This window comes from Elephantulus edwardii, unplaced genomic scaffold, assembly GCF_000299155.1.
Source record: "Elephantulus edwardii isolate Elephantulus edwardi_28Jun2011 unplaced genomic scaffold, EleEdw1.0 scaffold00051, whole genome shotgun sequence".
Lineage (NCBI taxonomy): Eukaryota > Metazoa > Chordata > Mammalia > Macroscelidea > Macroscelididae > Elephantulus > Elephantulus edwardii.
Window position 1 is genome coordinate 8,446,500 of NW_006399801.1, and position 16,457 is coordinate 8,462,956.

The 16,457-nt window shown below is 43.2% G+C and overlaps 1 protein-coding gene across 1 annotated transcript in view; it reads right to left on the reverse strand.

The window, feature by feature from the left end:
• DOPEY2 (dopey family member 2) overlaps positions 1-16,457 on the reverse strand; it is a 180,779-nt gene that overhangs the window by 68,164 nt on the left and 96,158 nt on the right. Inside the window, exons 9-14 of the mRNA XM_006886727.1 lie at positions 15,613-15,733; positions 9,911-10,030; positions 8,259-8,364; positions 6,945-7,136; positions 3,622-4,306; positions 1,165-1,436 (exon numbers count right to left, since the gene is read on the reverse strand). Of these exons, the coding sequence (XP_006886789.1) occupies positions 1,165-1,436; positions 3,622-4,306; positions 6,945-7,136; positions 8,259-8,364; positions 9,911-10,030; positions 15,613-15,733 (1,496 nt within the window). The remainder of the gene's footprint in view (positions 1-1,164; positions 1,437-3,621; positions 4,307-6,944; positions 7,137-8,258; positions 8,365-9,910; positions 10,031-15,612; positions 15,734-16,457) is intronic.

Consider the following 16,457-nt stretch of genomic DNA (forward strand, 5'->3'; position numbering starts at 1 on the left):
GGCTGGACTCTGCAGGCAGTGTCTTCACGTGGTGGGGAAATGAACTGCACTAACATCTTCCAGCCAGGTATCTACACAAAAAGACAAGAGTATCTTGTATTTTAAAAAAGAAAAATAATCCCTTTGTGTTATCAGAATAAATTTTGTAGGGGAAATTTATTCCGTTTACATCCCCTTCCTCAGTGGTCAATGTCTGACTCTCTGAGCTTCTGCCCCCTCAGAACCCATTCATGTAATGGGGGACTGGATGTGCAGGGGACATCTGACCTGAGAGGGCCTCAGGTTATAGCTCAAGTAACAGGCCGTTTAAAAGCCTTGGCTGATTAGTTCGGAATCAAGAAAGAAGTGTAAGAGATGGAATCAAGCTAGAGGGTTGGTTATAAAGCAGGCTTTGGCCAACGGAGCAACCAAAAGTGAGGAACCCTGGTTGGAAGTAAGCATATGTATCCAGACAAAAAGCAGAGCCCCAGGGTCTAACACCTTTCTGGTTTAGATGCCAGGAGAGCTGCCGTTACCCTCTGATTTGCAAAAGTAATCTCCACCCAGCAGCACTGAGGAAGAAAGCCTGACAATCTACTTTCATAAAGATCACAGCTAAGGAAACCCTATGAACAACTGTACTCTGTACAGCTGGTGCTGCCATTGTTCTGGGGCTGACTAGACAGCTATGGCAGTTTGGTTTTATCCTCCATCTTCAACATGAACCTCAATCTCACCAGGAGCCAGCTGCAACAGTTTTCAGTTGCTTATCATCAAATGAACCTTACAATATATAGCTTCAAACCTTTTTCAGACATTTTTTTCTCAGCATCTCTAGGAATAATCTTTCTTAAGTTTCATCAAGTTCTAAGGCATCTTTTAGCTTCTTTCCTGAGATTAAATCTCTCAAAGCCTTTAATCTTACAAATTTGGATGCATTGTTTACCATCTGTTTGGCAAATTAAGAAAATTCTCCCCTGCGAAGTCTGGTGAGTCTAAAACCGAACACAAATATTTATTGAGTACTCACTGCAGGCCCAGAAGTTGGCCATGAGCCTGGGGTACAGACAAGGCAATCTTGTGTTCAAGCAAGCCCTTGGAGCCACCACACCCCTTACCCTATTGGCAGCCAGCTCCTCTAGGGACAGCTTTGTAGAAAAGGCTTGGGGACGGCTTGGGAAATACCTGGTAGAAGTCTGTTTTCTCAGCAATGATTTTCAATATCCCTGGAGCAATTGGAGGAACTGTAACCATCTGCAGCTTGCCAAAAAATGGGTTGTGTCCAGAGTTTTTATAGCGTTTCATCTTGTCTTGGATGACGAGTGCTAGGGACTGGGAATGGTTGATCACCTCCAGCAGTGTGGAGATGGCCACGTTCTGGAGGTAACAGTCGGTCACGCAGCAGCCAATGGTCATCAGGGATTTCAACCAAGATGGAAATGTGGAGTCACTTTCGCCTGGAAGGAAGCCGGCCAGAGAGATGAGACATGAGACAAAGAGCCACGAGATTATGGCTCCCCAGTTCTCAGACAGGAAAGTGCTTTCTTGTTGGAGCGGCACCACCTACAGCCTGTCATTAAGGCCAGAAAGGAAAATGAGGTTCAGGCTCGTTTTGTGTTTGTTGGACATTCAAAGTTGCAAATCTCAGTGTAAGAGCTTTTAGATGACTTATGTGTTTGGCTTGTTCATTTTAATATTTGACCTTTTTTTAAATTTTTTAAAAATTTTTATTATTTTTACCTGTACTGTCAAATCAGATCTGACTGGTACAGGAGGAGATTGCCCCCTCCTTCTCCAGCAGAGCATCTGGTGGATTTGAACCATGTACTTCTGGGATTGCAGTGAAGCATCTTGCCACTAGGCCACCAGAGCTCCCTTTTAATTGACTCTTTTCAGGACAGAGTTCACAGTATCTTTTAACATGTACCCCCTCTGCAGCAGAGGACATATCAGTAGCTTGCTTTTATTAACTGCCATCGAGCTGACCCTTGACTCAGTTCCCAAAGGAATGAAAGTCTGTCCAGTCCTGTGCATCAGCACGACTGGCTGTGGACTGGGCCACCATCATCTATAGGGAGTTCCTTGATGATCTGTGGAGGCAGATTGCCAGGCCTTTCTTTATAGCCCATCTTATTCTGGAAGCCCCACTGAAACCTGCTCACCCTCAGAGCAACATGCAGCCCTCCACTGACAGACAGATGGTGGCTGCACACACAATGGACTGACTGGGAACTGAACTGGGGACTCCTGTATGAAGTGGAGACTTCTACTGCTGAGCCATCACTGCCCTCTTGTTAGCTTTAATATAAAACTTCAAACTCCTGCAGTCAGGTTGGATCTGATGCATAGCTGACCCTCCGCTGGACTTTCAGGAGGTTAAAAGTCACGTGGAGTGCTTGCTTCGGCAGCACATATACTAAAATTGGAACGATACAGAGAAGATTAGCATGGCCCCTGCGCAAGGATGACATGCAAATTCGTGAAGCGTTCCATATTTTCGACCCTGAAATTAACCAGTCTGTAACGAAGGCTAACTCCTTTCACCTACCAATTTCGTCTTTGGATACAAAGCTAAGTGTATAGTCCTTACGGAGGGACTGTTTAAAAAGACGCAGGGAGAAGAAAAAAGAAAAAAAAAAGTCACGTGGAAGGAAACTGTCTATCTTTCCAGCAAAGCCACTGGTGGGTAAAAATCACAAGAGAGGGGCCACTTTTGGATTAGAGGTCACCAGAGCTCCCTGACTGGCTTTAACAGAAATGGAAAATATGCTGAATGGATCAATTCGAATTGTTCTTTCAAATACTGTCATTTGCAGCTAATGAAGAGTCCTTGTGGCAGAATGATCAAAGAGCACTCTGCTATTAACCAAGAGCCTGTCAGGTTGAAGCCACCAGCAACTTTGCGGGAGAAAGATGGGATAGTTGGCTTCCACAAATATTTCAATCTCGAAACTCTATGCAGCAGTTCCATTCTGTCTAATAGGGTTGTTCTGAGGCAAAACCAGCTCACACAATGGTGAGATCTTGCAGTTAATGAGAGCCACAAGGTAAGTTCTAGGTGCCATCTGTAGCAACAAAATCTTTATCTAAAGTTCTCGTCAATCTAATAAGTCTTTCCTGTTTTCTTCCCTCCCCTCTCTCCCTTTCGTTTTAAAAATTTTCTTTGCCTTACATAAATCTTTAGCAACACCTATCATGAAACAGACTGATTATAGTTAAGCATCCTCTGAGTTCTGGGAATTATAATGGGCTCTGCTTGTTGTCCTGGGTTTAATAGTACCAGCCCAGGTTGAACAACTTTCATTCCAGTCAGATGTGAATGATAAACATCCACAACTCATTCTAAAATTAAGGAAGGAAACAAATGCAGAAAAGGAATCCCTCTTAGGAAAGACGACTTTAGCTGGTCTATAAATACAATTCACGTAAATAATGCCAATCAGGCAGGCCTGGAGATTGATATACTTCTGAAAATCAGCCAGTGAAACCCTTACAGATCACAAATGGTCTGCTCCCCAGCAATGACAGGGATTCTGTGGAGCTGGGTGGTGCTTTTACTGGGCAGTCTCTATGAGACGGGCCCGGCTCTATGACCACTAGTTCATGAAGTGGTAATTAGACAAAAATGGGTCACCCTCTCACCAGGAGGCTGGAAGAGCGTTTGGCAGAGCTGCTCCATCTCCTCCTCGGACAGGTAGACGGGGAAGGTGGCACAGTCCAGCAGCAGGTGGCAGGCAGCAGCGAAGGCCTCCCTGCAGTCCTCTGGAGAGCCCCCCAAGTCAATCACCACTTGGGTAACGTCCCACTCCCCCTCCTTCTTCCTGCCAGGGCTGCTGGGCAATGATGATGGAGATGCTGGACTTTTTGTCTTAAATGGAGAACCTCGAACTGTGAAGAGATCTGAAAGCATCTGCTTGAACTGGGGCACAGTGATGGCCTTGGCTTCCCACGAGTTCTTCCTGCTCGTGTCCTCCACGATGGCCTCCTGGGCCCCACTCTTGTCCCTCTTGCCTACAGGCTCTTCTGACCTGCCTTCTTCACCCGATGCAGTTAGGGAGACCCCGAAGATGTTCTTGTTTGCAAAATTTGCGATGAGCTCTTGGATACAATGGAAGGTCTGCTGCATGCTCCCACCCTTCTTCCACACGTCGTCTCTTTCTGGGGACACCCTGGGGACCCTCAAGTGCTCGGAGAGCTCTGGTGAGGACGCGCTCAGCCCGATGCCGCTGTCTTCAGATTTCAGTGGAGGAAAGGGTGTGTCTTCATCACTCGGAATCACCACCTTCGTTTCTAAGATGATTTCCCCATTGTCGCCTTTCACTGGACTCTGCAAGAAAAGAAAATGTGTGTTGTGCATCTCCTGAGTTTAGGATTTAAATAAATATCAGTGCAACTAGGCAAACTGTGAATGTGAGTTCGCTATTTTCCAAAATCATAACACTCTACCAAGATCACCCCTGGGTAAAAATATATAATGAAAATATGAATACACACATGTTGACGGGACAGGAAGGTGTAGAAGAGCCCAAAGAAAGGTCACTGGACCAATCTGCTCTTTGGGGAAGTTAGCTTTTGAGGCCACTCCTATTACTCACACTTAGAACATACAGAGTTTTAAAAAACTGATTAATTTTTAAATAAAAACATGAATTAGAAAACTGGCTGAGGATATTAGAAAGGCATGAAGAAATAAGAGAAAAGGAGAAATCCAGAACAAAGTATCTATTCTATATATACTCTCATTGCTCAAATACACTCAAAGCTCATTGCCAAGGAGCTGAAACTGCCTGCCAGCTAACTCTCCAGGGTGGCTCTGAGGCTGTAACCTGCCTGGTGTTAAGTGCCACCAAGTCGATGGTGATTCATAGCACCCCATGTACAAGAGATTGAAATTCTGCCCCTGCGTGTCCTCACAAGCTCCGCCGTACTCAAGCTCACTGCTGCAGTCACTGGATCAGTCCATCCCCTTGAAGGGCTTCCTCTCCTTTGATGATGCTCTGTTTCTCCAAGCATGACATCCTCCACCAGAGACTGGCTGCTCCTGGTCATACCCAAAGCGCGCGCGACACGGAGCCTCACTGTCCTTGAACCTAAGGAGCTCTCTGGCTGCACTTCGTCTAAGACACTGTATATGCATATTTACATGTTGTTGTTTTTATGGACCATTTAGTCAGAGCTGTAGAACGGTAGGTTTTCAGTGGATGTAAATCGGAGTGGAGGTGATTGCTTATCTTTATCAAATCTGTGGATCTGAACCATATGCTGTTCAGTTTGCAGTACAAGGCATTACCTCTAAGCCACCGGTGCACCCTGTATACACATAAATGTGTGTGTGTGTGTGTGTGTGTGTGTGTGTGTGAGAGAGAGAGAGTGAGAGAGAGAGAGAGAATATGCATAATTTTAGTGGCTTCTTCAGAATAAAGACACTCTAGCTTCAAGAAACCGCTTTTATGTTTTTTATGCTCCTATTTAAGTAAGGGACTCTGTTGGCATAGTCCATATGAATCCGCTGCTAACCCAAAGGTTGGTGCCACTCTGGTGGTTCAAATCCATCAATAGCTCTCAGGAAGAAGGATGGGCTATCTCTTCTTATGATTTACAGCCTTCAAAAACTGCTGGAGGGTTAGTTATGGTTTGGTTCTAACTTGACAACAATGAGTTTTGAATCATTTAAATAGTATTACATTAAACTGGAAATTTTCCAGTGTGTGCGTGTGTGTGTGTTATCTGCCTTTGGGTCTACTACAACTCATAGCGACCCTATGAACAATGGCTCCAAACTTTTCCCTATCCTGAGTCAATCTCGTCATCGATACATTTGACCCCACTGTCACAGTCACTGTGTCACTCTGTCTCATCCAAGGTCTTCCTCTCCTGTGCTGATCCTCCAAGCATGCTATCTTTCTCTAAGTACTGGTCCCTTCTGGCAATATGCCCAAAGAATGTCAGACAAAGCTTCAAAATCTTTGCTTCCAAGGAGATACCTAATTTCATTCACTGCAGGACAGACCTGTTTGTTCTCTTGGTATTCCATGGTATGTTCAGTACTCTTCTCTAACACCACAACTCAAAGGTATTGATTTTTCTACCATCCTTATTTATTGTCCAGTCTTCAGATGAAGAGCAAGCAACTGAAAAGACTATGGCCTGGATCAGGCGCACCTTAGTCTCTAGACTGACATCATTGCTCTTTAGCATTCTGGAGAGGTTTTGACTAAAGAATATTTTCACTTTCCTCAACATCCCCCCACTTTACCTGTTTATCTCTCTCCCTTTGTCCTGAGCCCCTGACAACTTCTGATCCTATTCAATTACTTCTGCATAACCAAAATTACCATTATTATAAATATAAAAGGGTAACTAGTAAGATATGGATAAAGTCCAAAAAAGGATGAGGAGGAAGGCAGGGGTGCACAGAGTGGTGATAGGGAGATATCACTAGAGTAACAGAGTTTGGTGAATGGAGGGGGCTGGGGTGAAGAAATTAGGAAAGATTCAATGAGGACCTGAAAAATGGGTTCATAGTACCTATATATCAATGGTGATTAATTTTATAAAACATAATCAACATGAGTGATCATCTGAAATACAATGTAAATGTAGGAATGTATGAAATGCAATATACATGAATGATACACAATGTATACAGATTTTGTACATAAAGCAATATAACATAAAGACAAAGTGGAGAGAAAAAGAAATTATACATGTACTTATACACACAGAAAGGGGGCAAGAGGCCAAATACATCTAACCATTCACTGTCGTTATAACCTCTAGGGGGAAGTAACTTGGAGGGGGCTGGTGATGAGGATGGAGTTAGAAAGCTGTGAAACGAAGTTTAGACATCACCACACATCTTCTAATCTATTCCTGTTTGAACTGCTCTAACGACTTTCTACTCCTATATAAAGTAAATGCTTTCCTCGACCCCCAAGACCACCTCAGCTTCGTCGTGTGCGCACCGAGCTCTCACTGGCTGGCTCAGTATCCAGGTAGGAAGGTGGCATCTGGACTTTGCTAAGCACTTTGAAGCATGTCTTCAAGGCCTGTGTGAGCTCAGGTAAGCTCAGGGCCTCCATGTCCTCAGCCAGCGGCTGCACCATGCAGTTGAGCACCTGTGGGAGGTACTGGGTCTGCACCTCAGAGTAAAGCTCCTATGAAACAGAAACAAAACCAAAAGTGGTGTAAGTCAAAGCAAACTGTGTAAAGAACCAAAGAAAGTCAGAGAGTACAAGTTTCATGATAATTTCAAGAAAGGAAAATAACCTCCCAAAAACCCAATCATGTAATCAATGGACAGTCCTTTCCTCCTTTTAAGTATTTTATTCTGAAGACAGCGGTGACTATAGTCTATAGGAGGTTATACTGGTAACCCAAAGGTTGTACCTCTTTGGAGGCTCAAATTCACCATCCGCTCCAAGGAAGAAAGGAAGAAAGGCAGGATATCTCCTCCCATGTGATTTATAACCTCTGAAACTTGCTTGTTTAAAAAAGTTTATGTGGAAAGGATGGGGGAGCTCTGGTAGTGTAGTCCACTGCAGCGAACTGTGCTATGAACCCAAACGCTGTGTGAATCTGGTGGTTTGAATTTAAGAGTGGCTCCTTGGGAGGAAGATGGTAAATCTCCTGTTGGGAGTTACAGCCTCGGAAACTCGAGGGAGGGCCATCTGTGAGGTGGAATCCACTCAGTGCCAGTGAGAATTTGAGAAAATAGGAAAATTACCCCATGGCTTTCTATGCTAAGGAAAGGATCTTCCTTAGATAAAATGAGTTAACCACACAACTTAGCTAGGAAACACATTTACCAAGGTAAATAAAATCCCCTGGGTAAATGACGCAGGTTATCACCTAGTATAATAGCAGCTCAGCCCACTTAGAGCTAGCTGAATAGGTGTAGCCTCTTGTAAACAGTACATAAGAGATATGAAAGTAGATCATACACCCAGTTCATTTCTCCCCTGCTGATACAAATACTAAAACAGTGTTGTATAGATGGCACTTACGGTTTGTGCTGGGCTGTTTTCCTAAAGAGGGGTAGTCTGAACCCACACATTATGAAGAAAGGCCTGGTGAGCTGCTTCAATTAATTCTGAATATAGCCAAGAACACCCCCACACCCAGTTCTACTTAGTAACATACAGATTGTTTATGAATCAGTAGACTGCAAGGAAATGAACAACTTTCATTTAATTTGTTTATAAAAGAGGCCTACAACATTAATGAAGGCATAACCACAGCAAGCAGCAGGCCGACCCGTCACAGCACAGCTGCCTTACCAGGGGGATAACGTCCAGCAGGAACACGAGGAGGGTGCAGAGCTCTGAGACGCAGGGGGCGCTGCTGACGCTCTTCCCCATGACAGGGTCTCTCTGCTTCACCGGCCTACGTCAGTCACAGGGAGGAAAACAAATTTATTCCTTCTATTACAACAATTACCACCAAAGCTTCTAATTGGGATTTGTTAGATAACAAACATATTGTACCATATACTTCAAGCATAATAATACTGTAGTTTGAGTTAACAAAACTGCTATCTAAAACTACTTAACAGAGAGAAGTGTCAACAGTCTCTTGCAACTGGCTGGCACAAAGGGTCTCTTCTGACTTGCAGGGCATGAATCCAGATGAGAGTGGTTCCATTTATGTAGGATTTTGCATCAAGTGGACCTGGTCAGTTTTCCCAACCTCAACTAAAGGAATGTCCCAAGTGAACAAGCCTGGGCTGTGGAACACAGCAGCACAGCTGTGCAACTGGGGCCAGGAACAAGGCCAGGCAACTCCCCTCAGGGAGTGCTCAGGAACTCAGAACATCTGGGTTGCTAAAACTCTTCAGCTTCTGGAAAGATGCAACACTTCACAGATAACTCTACTATCTGCTGCATACCTCAAGGAAAATCAACACTATTACTGAAATAGGTAGGTCTGTTTTGCAGAGGGTAATACCAAGTTTTTTCTTGGAGGCAAGGATTTTGAAGCTCCATATCAAATACTTTGGGCACATGGTTATGAGGGACTGGTCCTTGGAGAAGGACATCATGCTCAGAAGGGTGGAGGGACAGCCCAAGAGAGGAAGAGCCCGGATGAGATGGATCGATACAGTAACTGGGACAATGGAGGTAAGTGTGCCAGTCAGTGAGACTGGCTCAGGATGAGGCAGGCTTCAGAGCTGTTGTCTCAGGAAACTTGAGACAACAACAGGCAATTGGATAAATTGTTCATTTCTGTTGAGTTGGAACTGGCTCGCTGACTCATAGCTAACTCAGCCAAGTCTTCAGAATCCATAAATCTCATGGGAGATGACTGCACATATTTCTCCCACAGAATGGCTGGTGGATTTGAACATCCTGCCTTTGTGATGGCAGTGCCGCCCCTTACTAGGCCACCAGAAGCTATAAAGTGTACACCGGTTTTAAAGCCAAATTAACCTTCGATTCATCTAGCTAACATGATATATCTCAACCTGGGTTAATTTTCTTCACTGTAAATGTAAAAGAAAAAAAACAAAACCAGACCATTTGCCACTGAGCCGATTCCAACTCATGGTGACCTCAAGCATTATTAGGTAGAGCTGTGTTCTACAGCATTTTAATGACTGATCTTTTTGGAAGCAAACTGCACAGTCTCTCTTCTGAATGGCTTCTACGTGATTCTAACCTCTAACTGAAAGGCTGGTCATGCTAAACCTATCTTGGAAGGCAGGCCGCTTCCAAAACGTACATCTGTGAGAAGTGTACACACACAGGGTCGTCATGAGTCAGAATGGACTTGTTGGCAGCTGGCTCTGTCTATGTTTTAAAATGTGAGAAAACAAATCTGTCTTTAAAACATCCACTTGTAGCTCTTGCTCCTGTGGTACTAGGAAACTAAGACACCATATTTAAACCCTCTCATCCACTCTAAAATATCCATAATACTGGACTGTACTTACCTAAAACAACCCTCGAAACACCTCATCATGTAATCCCAAAGGAAGTCTGTGCTGAGCGATGTGATCAGCAAGTTCACAGTCTTAACAATCTCAGAAGCATTTCTGTTCTCTTTAATTGAACTGTATAAGAAGGAGGCAGAAATAAGCAAATCCGTAAAAAAAAAAAAATCCTGAATTAAAGAAAATCAAGTCTGAAAAATGGCAACTCATTATAGTATTTACAGCTTATTTCTAGAGAGGATGGCAAATTTCGATAAAAACAAGAATATGACTGTTCTCATAGAGGAAAGAGTTTGTGTGACATCATCCTAAAAAGATATTCTAATGCAAACTCTTCAACAAGAACAATAGACACACTTTGAAATAAATTTAAAAGATATTACAATATTACAGAGAGCACTTTGGCACTTGGTTTAGGAAAGCAGTTTGGAGCTTCTGAAAAAGTTGGGAAAAATATCATTTGATCCAGCAATCCCACTACTAAGTGTATACCATAAAGAAGAATTTTGACATAGATATACATACACCTACGCCCATTCATGATAGCAAAGAAATGGTAACAACCTAGCTGTTCAGCAACAGCCAAATGGATTATAAAAATGACGGTATGTTCAAATGGAGTACTGTACAACACTAAAAAACAGTAAAGAACTCTGGAAATCCTATCTAACATGGCTGAATCTAGAGGAAATGATGCTGAGAGTTTGCCACAAAAGGGCAAATAATGTATACGACTACTATTATAAAAAAAAAGTCTAAAGAAATGTTTACATATAGATTCTCATTCTTGGTTGGTTGCCAGGGGTGGGAAGAGAAGGGAATGGAGAAAAAAAAATGAATAAACAGATCACAAACTCATTGCCATTTTGTGGAAACTGACTCAGAGCTGACCTTTCATTGAGTTTCTGAGGCTGGAGATTGCCCATCTGTCTCCTGTGGAGCTGCTGGTAGATTGTACTGACAGAAAGACATGGCTTTTGGGTTAATAGACACATAATTAAGATGGATGAAGGAGAAACAATATACATTAAGGGGATAAGCAGCATAGTATCAGTAAAGAAAGGGGAGACACAGAAAGGTATAGTAGAATTTCTAGGGAGAAAATGAGCAAAGTATGATTACATTGTTGGTATTGTGATTAACAGTTAATAAAAACGTATATGAATGGATGGATAAAAAAATCGCTTTGTAAATCTTTACTCAAATCACAATTTTGAAAACAGCAGTTGATTTAGAAAACCAGTTTTATCCCAATAGTAAATAAGAGACTCTCTGTGAAACACTTAGTGGCACAAAGCATTTGGATGTCCGCTAACAGGTGGCTATCTGAACCCGCCAGCCATTCCTCAAGGGCACACACCTGGAGATCTGTTCCCGTAAGGATCACAGCCGAGAAAATCCTATAGGGCAACTCTACTCTGCCCTATAGACTTACTATGAGTCAGAATTGAGGATAGCATACAACTGGTGAAACGGCATAAGTTCAGCAGGCTGTATTATCTTAAAAATCGTATCAAAAGACACAATTTATAGAGACCTACACACTGCAAGCCCAAGTGCCACTATCTCCTCACTACCGTACATACCTCCCTGCCCACTGCCAACTCTCAGCCTAAGGTCCTAGAGATACTTTGATCCTGGAGACCCACCCCTGCCTTCACTTACTGAACCAATCTCTTCCTATCTTCCCCTCTTTACTTGTCCCTGTAACCAAATCCTGTACTTGGGTAGACTTGAAAAATATTCCTAGTTGAATAGTTACTTTGAACATATTCACAGGTGAACAGTAAGTATATCTGTTCATCTCTGACTGGGGCAGAAACTATGTCAAACTTCTTTTAAACCCTTCACAGTATTCAACAGGGAAGATTAAATTAATGTTAACTTAAAAAAAAATCATGTTGATTAAAGAGGAAGGCAAAGAAAAGAACCCATTGTGGAAGAACTGTCCATAGGGTTCTGGGGGCTATCACTTCCATCCTCCAAAGGAGCAGCTGGTGAATTCAAAATGCCATCCTTTTGGTTAGAAGCCCAGCATATAGTGTGTTATGTCAGCAGGGCTCCTTATTAACTCAATGTTGTTGTTATTATGTACCATTGAGTCAGAACCAACCCATAGCCGGCCCTCCAGTGGGTTTTCAGAGGCAGTAAATTGCATGGGACATCATCTCACAGAGCAGCTGGTGCACTTAAACCAGATGCCTTTGGGGGTGCAGCACAGCTTCACACCACGAGGCTAACAGAGCTACCTTATTAAGTTACTGTTGTTATATACCATTGAGCGGGAACCGAACCATAGCTGATCCTCCGGCAGATTTTCCGATGCAGTTAAGTGCATGGAAAGAGACTGACTACGCATCCGTCTCCCGCAGCTGGGGCATTCAATTTGTGTGCCTTCGGGATTGCAGCACAACTTTTTACCACTAGGCCGTTAACTTCTTTTTGTTGTTGTTATGTGCTATTGAGTCAACTACGTCTCATAGTGACTCCTTGCACAGTAGCTCTGAATCCTGTTTTATCCTGTCTCCGACATACCCACCTCCATTACCCCAGTTACTGTGTCCATCCCATCTGGGGTCTTTCTCTCCTGCACTGTTCCCTCCACCCTTCTAAGTATGATGTCCTTCTCAAAGGACTGGTTCCGTCCTAGAAAGTTGCCCAAAGCCTGTAAGAAAGAGCTTCAAAATCCTTGCTTCCAAGGAGCAGCTTGGCTTCACCCTCTTCAAGACATATATTTAAGTTCTTTTAGTGGTCCATGGCATGTTCAATACTCTTCTCCAGTACTACAATTCGAAGGCATCAATTATTCTTCTGTTATCTTTGGTCATTGTCCAGGTTGCTGATGTAATTGTGCAAGTAACTGTGAAGACCATGGCCTGGATCAAGCAAACCTTAGTCTCTAGTTGGACATAATCACTCTTCAGCACCCTGAAGAGGTCCCTGAAAGCAGATTTTCCTAATGCAATAGTCTCTTGATTTTCTGACTGTTGGTGCCAAGAGTGTTGACTGTCGAACCAAGCAAGCTGAAATTGTTAACAATCTTAATCTTTTCTCCATCTATCATGGTGCTGCCAACTGGCCCAGTGGCGAGAATCTTCATTTTCTTGATGTTGAGCAGCTTCAATCCATATTGCAGACGACAGTCCTTGACCCTCTGCAGCAAATGCTTCAGACTCTTCTCAGTTTCAGCAAGCAAGGCTGTGCCATCTGCCTTACATAGATTGATGAGTCTACTTCCAATCCTGATGCCACATTTCTCCTCATAAAGATCAGCTTCTCAAAATCATCTGTTCTACGTATAGATTGAAAGGTATAGAGACAGAACACATCTCTGACACACTTCTTTTTGATTCTGAACCATACAATTCTTCCTTCTTCTGTTCTGATGACTGCCTGCTGGCCCAAGTATAGGTTTTGCATGAGCACAATCAGGTGTTCTGTGATTTCCATTCTTCTCAAGGTTAGCCACAATTTGTAGTGATCTGCATAGTCAATGAAACACAGGTAGACATTCCTGTAGTACTGTCTGCTTTGGCTGAGATCCATTTGACATTAGCAATGATGTCAATAGTGCCATGGCCTTTTCTAAATCTGGCTTGTATTTCTGGTAGTTCTCTGTTATATTCTGTTCCAGTTGCTTTTGGATGATCTTCAGTGGGATTTTTTTACTTGCATGTGAAACTAGTGATATCGTGCTAACTACTGCACCACCAGAGTTCCTCTCACCTCTCACAGACACTCAAGATAGCACATGCTAATAAGTTAGTATTGTTACTTATGGTATTATTAGCATGCATTATTTATATGAGTGTCCATGAGATATGACAGGAGCACAGAGGGCAGAGTAGTTAAGAAAGGGGGCTGCTAACTAAAAGTTCACCAGAATGGAGCCCACTAGGCTTTTGTCAGGAAACCCTATTGGGCAGTTCTACTCTGTAGCTCTGTCGTATAATGTCATCTTGAGTTGAAGTCTTCTCAGTTTCAGCGGGTGAGTTAGAAGTGTGGAAGCCCCTTGCAGCGAAGACTGTGGTCTTCGCTGAGAGCACGACACGACTGGAAGCCAGAGAGCTGGGCTGAGCAGCCTGAAAGTGTGTGCGTGGAGCTGATACTGACCACACCTTGGAGCTATGACGTCATCTGTCTACAGGCATCAGGGAGCCCTAGTAGCACAGTAGAGAGCTGTGCTGCTAACACAAAGGACTCGCTTCTCTGGTGGTTCCAATACACCAGTGGCTCTGCAGGAGAAAGATGGCAATCTCCTTTTTTGCAATTTACAGTCTGAGAAACCTGCTGGAGGGGTCAGCTGTGAGCCAGTCCTGACTTGATGGCAATGAGTGAACAAGTGAGAGATCATGGCCATCTGGGGATAAAATAAAGGTCAGTCATCAATGGGGACAGGGAGGCTCTGAGCTGAGACCCCTCTCAGCCTCTGTCCAGTGTGCCTGTACTGTTTTTACCACCCCCTAGATTAAAGACAGTCCTTTGAGAGTCGGGCTGAGGGACAGAATTTCCAGTATTAATAGAACCAAGACTTTCAGGAGCCATTGAGGCTACAGAACATCTCCCCATACCAAACTACTATCCTGAAAGAATCTTTAAATCTTGACTGAAAAGTATTCCCTGAAGCCATCTTTGAGTAAAAGTGTCTGGCCTAATTAAAAAGGAATGTTTATATTAAGCATTCTACTCTTTTAAAGAATTATCTGTGCAATCAAACTGACAAGAGGAATTGTGAAGGACAAGCGGGAAGCTAAGTGGGGCAGTGGATTTGTGTTAATGATGGAGAAACAGTTTGGAAAGACTGTCAGAAAATGTGGCACAATGTGAAGAACATAACCCATGTCATGGAATTGTATGTGTAGAAAAATGTCTTGTTTTGTTCATTATTTTCATAGAAAAAACTTTAAAGTTGCACTGCAATCCCAGAAGTATGCAGTTCGAATCCACCAGATGCTCTGCTGGAGAAGGAGGGGCAATCTCCTCCTCTACCAGTCAGATCTGATTTGATGGTACACACACAATAATAAAATAAAATAAAAAATTAAAAACTTTAAAAGTTGGTTTAGGAGCAAAGATGATCATAACATCGTCAATCTCATTAATTCAAATGAACAGTACAGTTAAAAATGATGGCTAAAATGTCAACTTCTGATACACATGTACTTGTTAACAAAAATTTTATTATTGTATCATCAAATCTGATTCAACTGGTACAGGAAGAGATTGCTGCTTCTTCTCCAGCAGAGAATCTGGTGGATTCGAACCACATGCCTCTGGGATTACAGTGCGGCTTCTTGCCACTAGGCCCCCAAAACTCCCTGATATACATGTATTTTTTACCACAGATACATACACCGATTCCTTTCTTGGCACTGAGCCAATTCAGGGCATTACGGGACAAAGAACAGTGCCCACTGACCTGCCCCTGAGAGAGGAGAGAAAGGGGTGCACGGAGCAGCTGGGTGGGACTGACCAGAGAAGGGATGCTGAGGTTTATGGCTGGCCTTCCTGCCTGTTTGCACAGCTGGTGCCATGAGCAGAATTAGCCAAAGAAAAGCCTAACAGCCGAGAAAAGCTTCTGACCTCTGCATCATCACTTTCCCAAACACCTCTCAGTTGCTAATAAATCATGAAGAGACTAAGTACAGCACTAGAGAAGAAGGAAGAAGGCCTTCAGTGGGCGGTGGAGGCCAAACTCCTACCTGATCAGGGAGTTTCCACTCTGTGTATAGCTCAGCTGAAGATCAGAGCCAAGAGCATCTCTGCAGTAAGAGTAAAAGGCCCTGATCACTTCCAGAAATAAGCTCCCAACCACATGAGGGCCTGCAAGGGAAAAAGAAATGGTCAGGGCAAGACTGACACATACATTAAATCATATATTCTCTATGTAGACTATCTCTCTATATGAACAATTTACATGGGTTAAATTGTACAGACTGATTCAGGCACTGGGCTTCGTAATTACACATTAAAAAGATGGACAATGACTAAGGTTGACAGAAGAATTGATGCCTTTGAGTTGTGGTGCTGGAGAAGAGTATTGAACATACCACAGACCACCAAGAGAACAAATAGGTTTATCCTGGAGAAAGTGAAGCCAAATTTTTCCTTGGAGGCAAGGATTTTGAAGGTCTACCTCACATACTTTGGGCATGTTGCCAGGAGAGATTAGTCCTTGGTGAGAACATTCTTGGAAGGGTGGAGGGACAGCATAGGAGAGGATTACCCTAGATGAGATGGATTGACTCAGTGACTAGGGAAATGGGATAGGAGTGTGTGTCAGAGACAGTGAGGCTAGTTCAGGATAGGATAGGTCCAGAGCTATGGTACACAGGATTGCTGTGAGTCATAGTTGACTTGACAGCACATAACAACAACAAAATGTGCAGAAAGCTAAGAACTTTAGTTGTGGTAATGATAATGTTAGCTGGGGAAATAATGTTCATTAAAACAGTCAACATTTTTGTAGACTGCCCTGTTAGAGACTGAATAGCATCCCCTTAAACATGATAGTGCTCTAGTCAAAATCAAGACAGGAGTCCGTCAG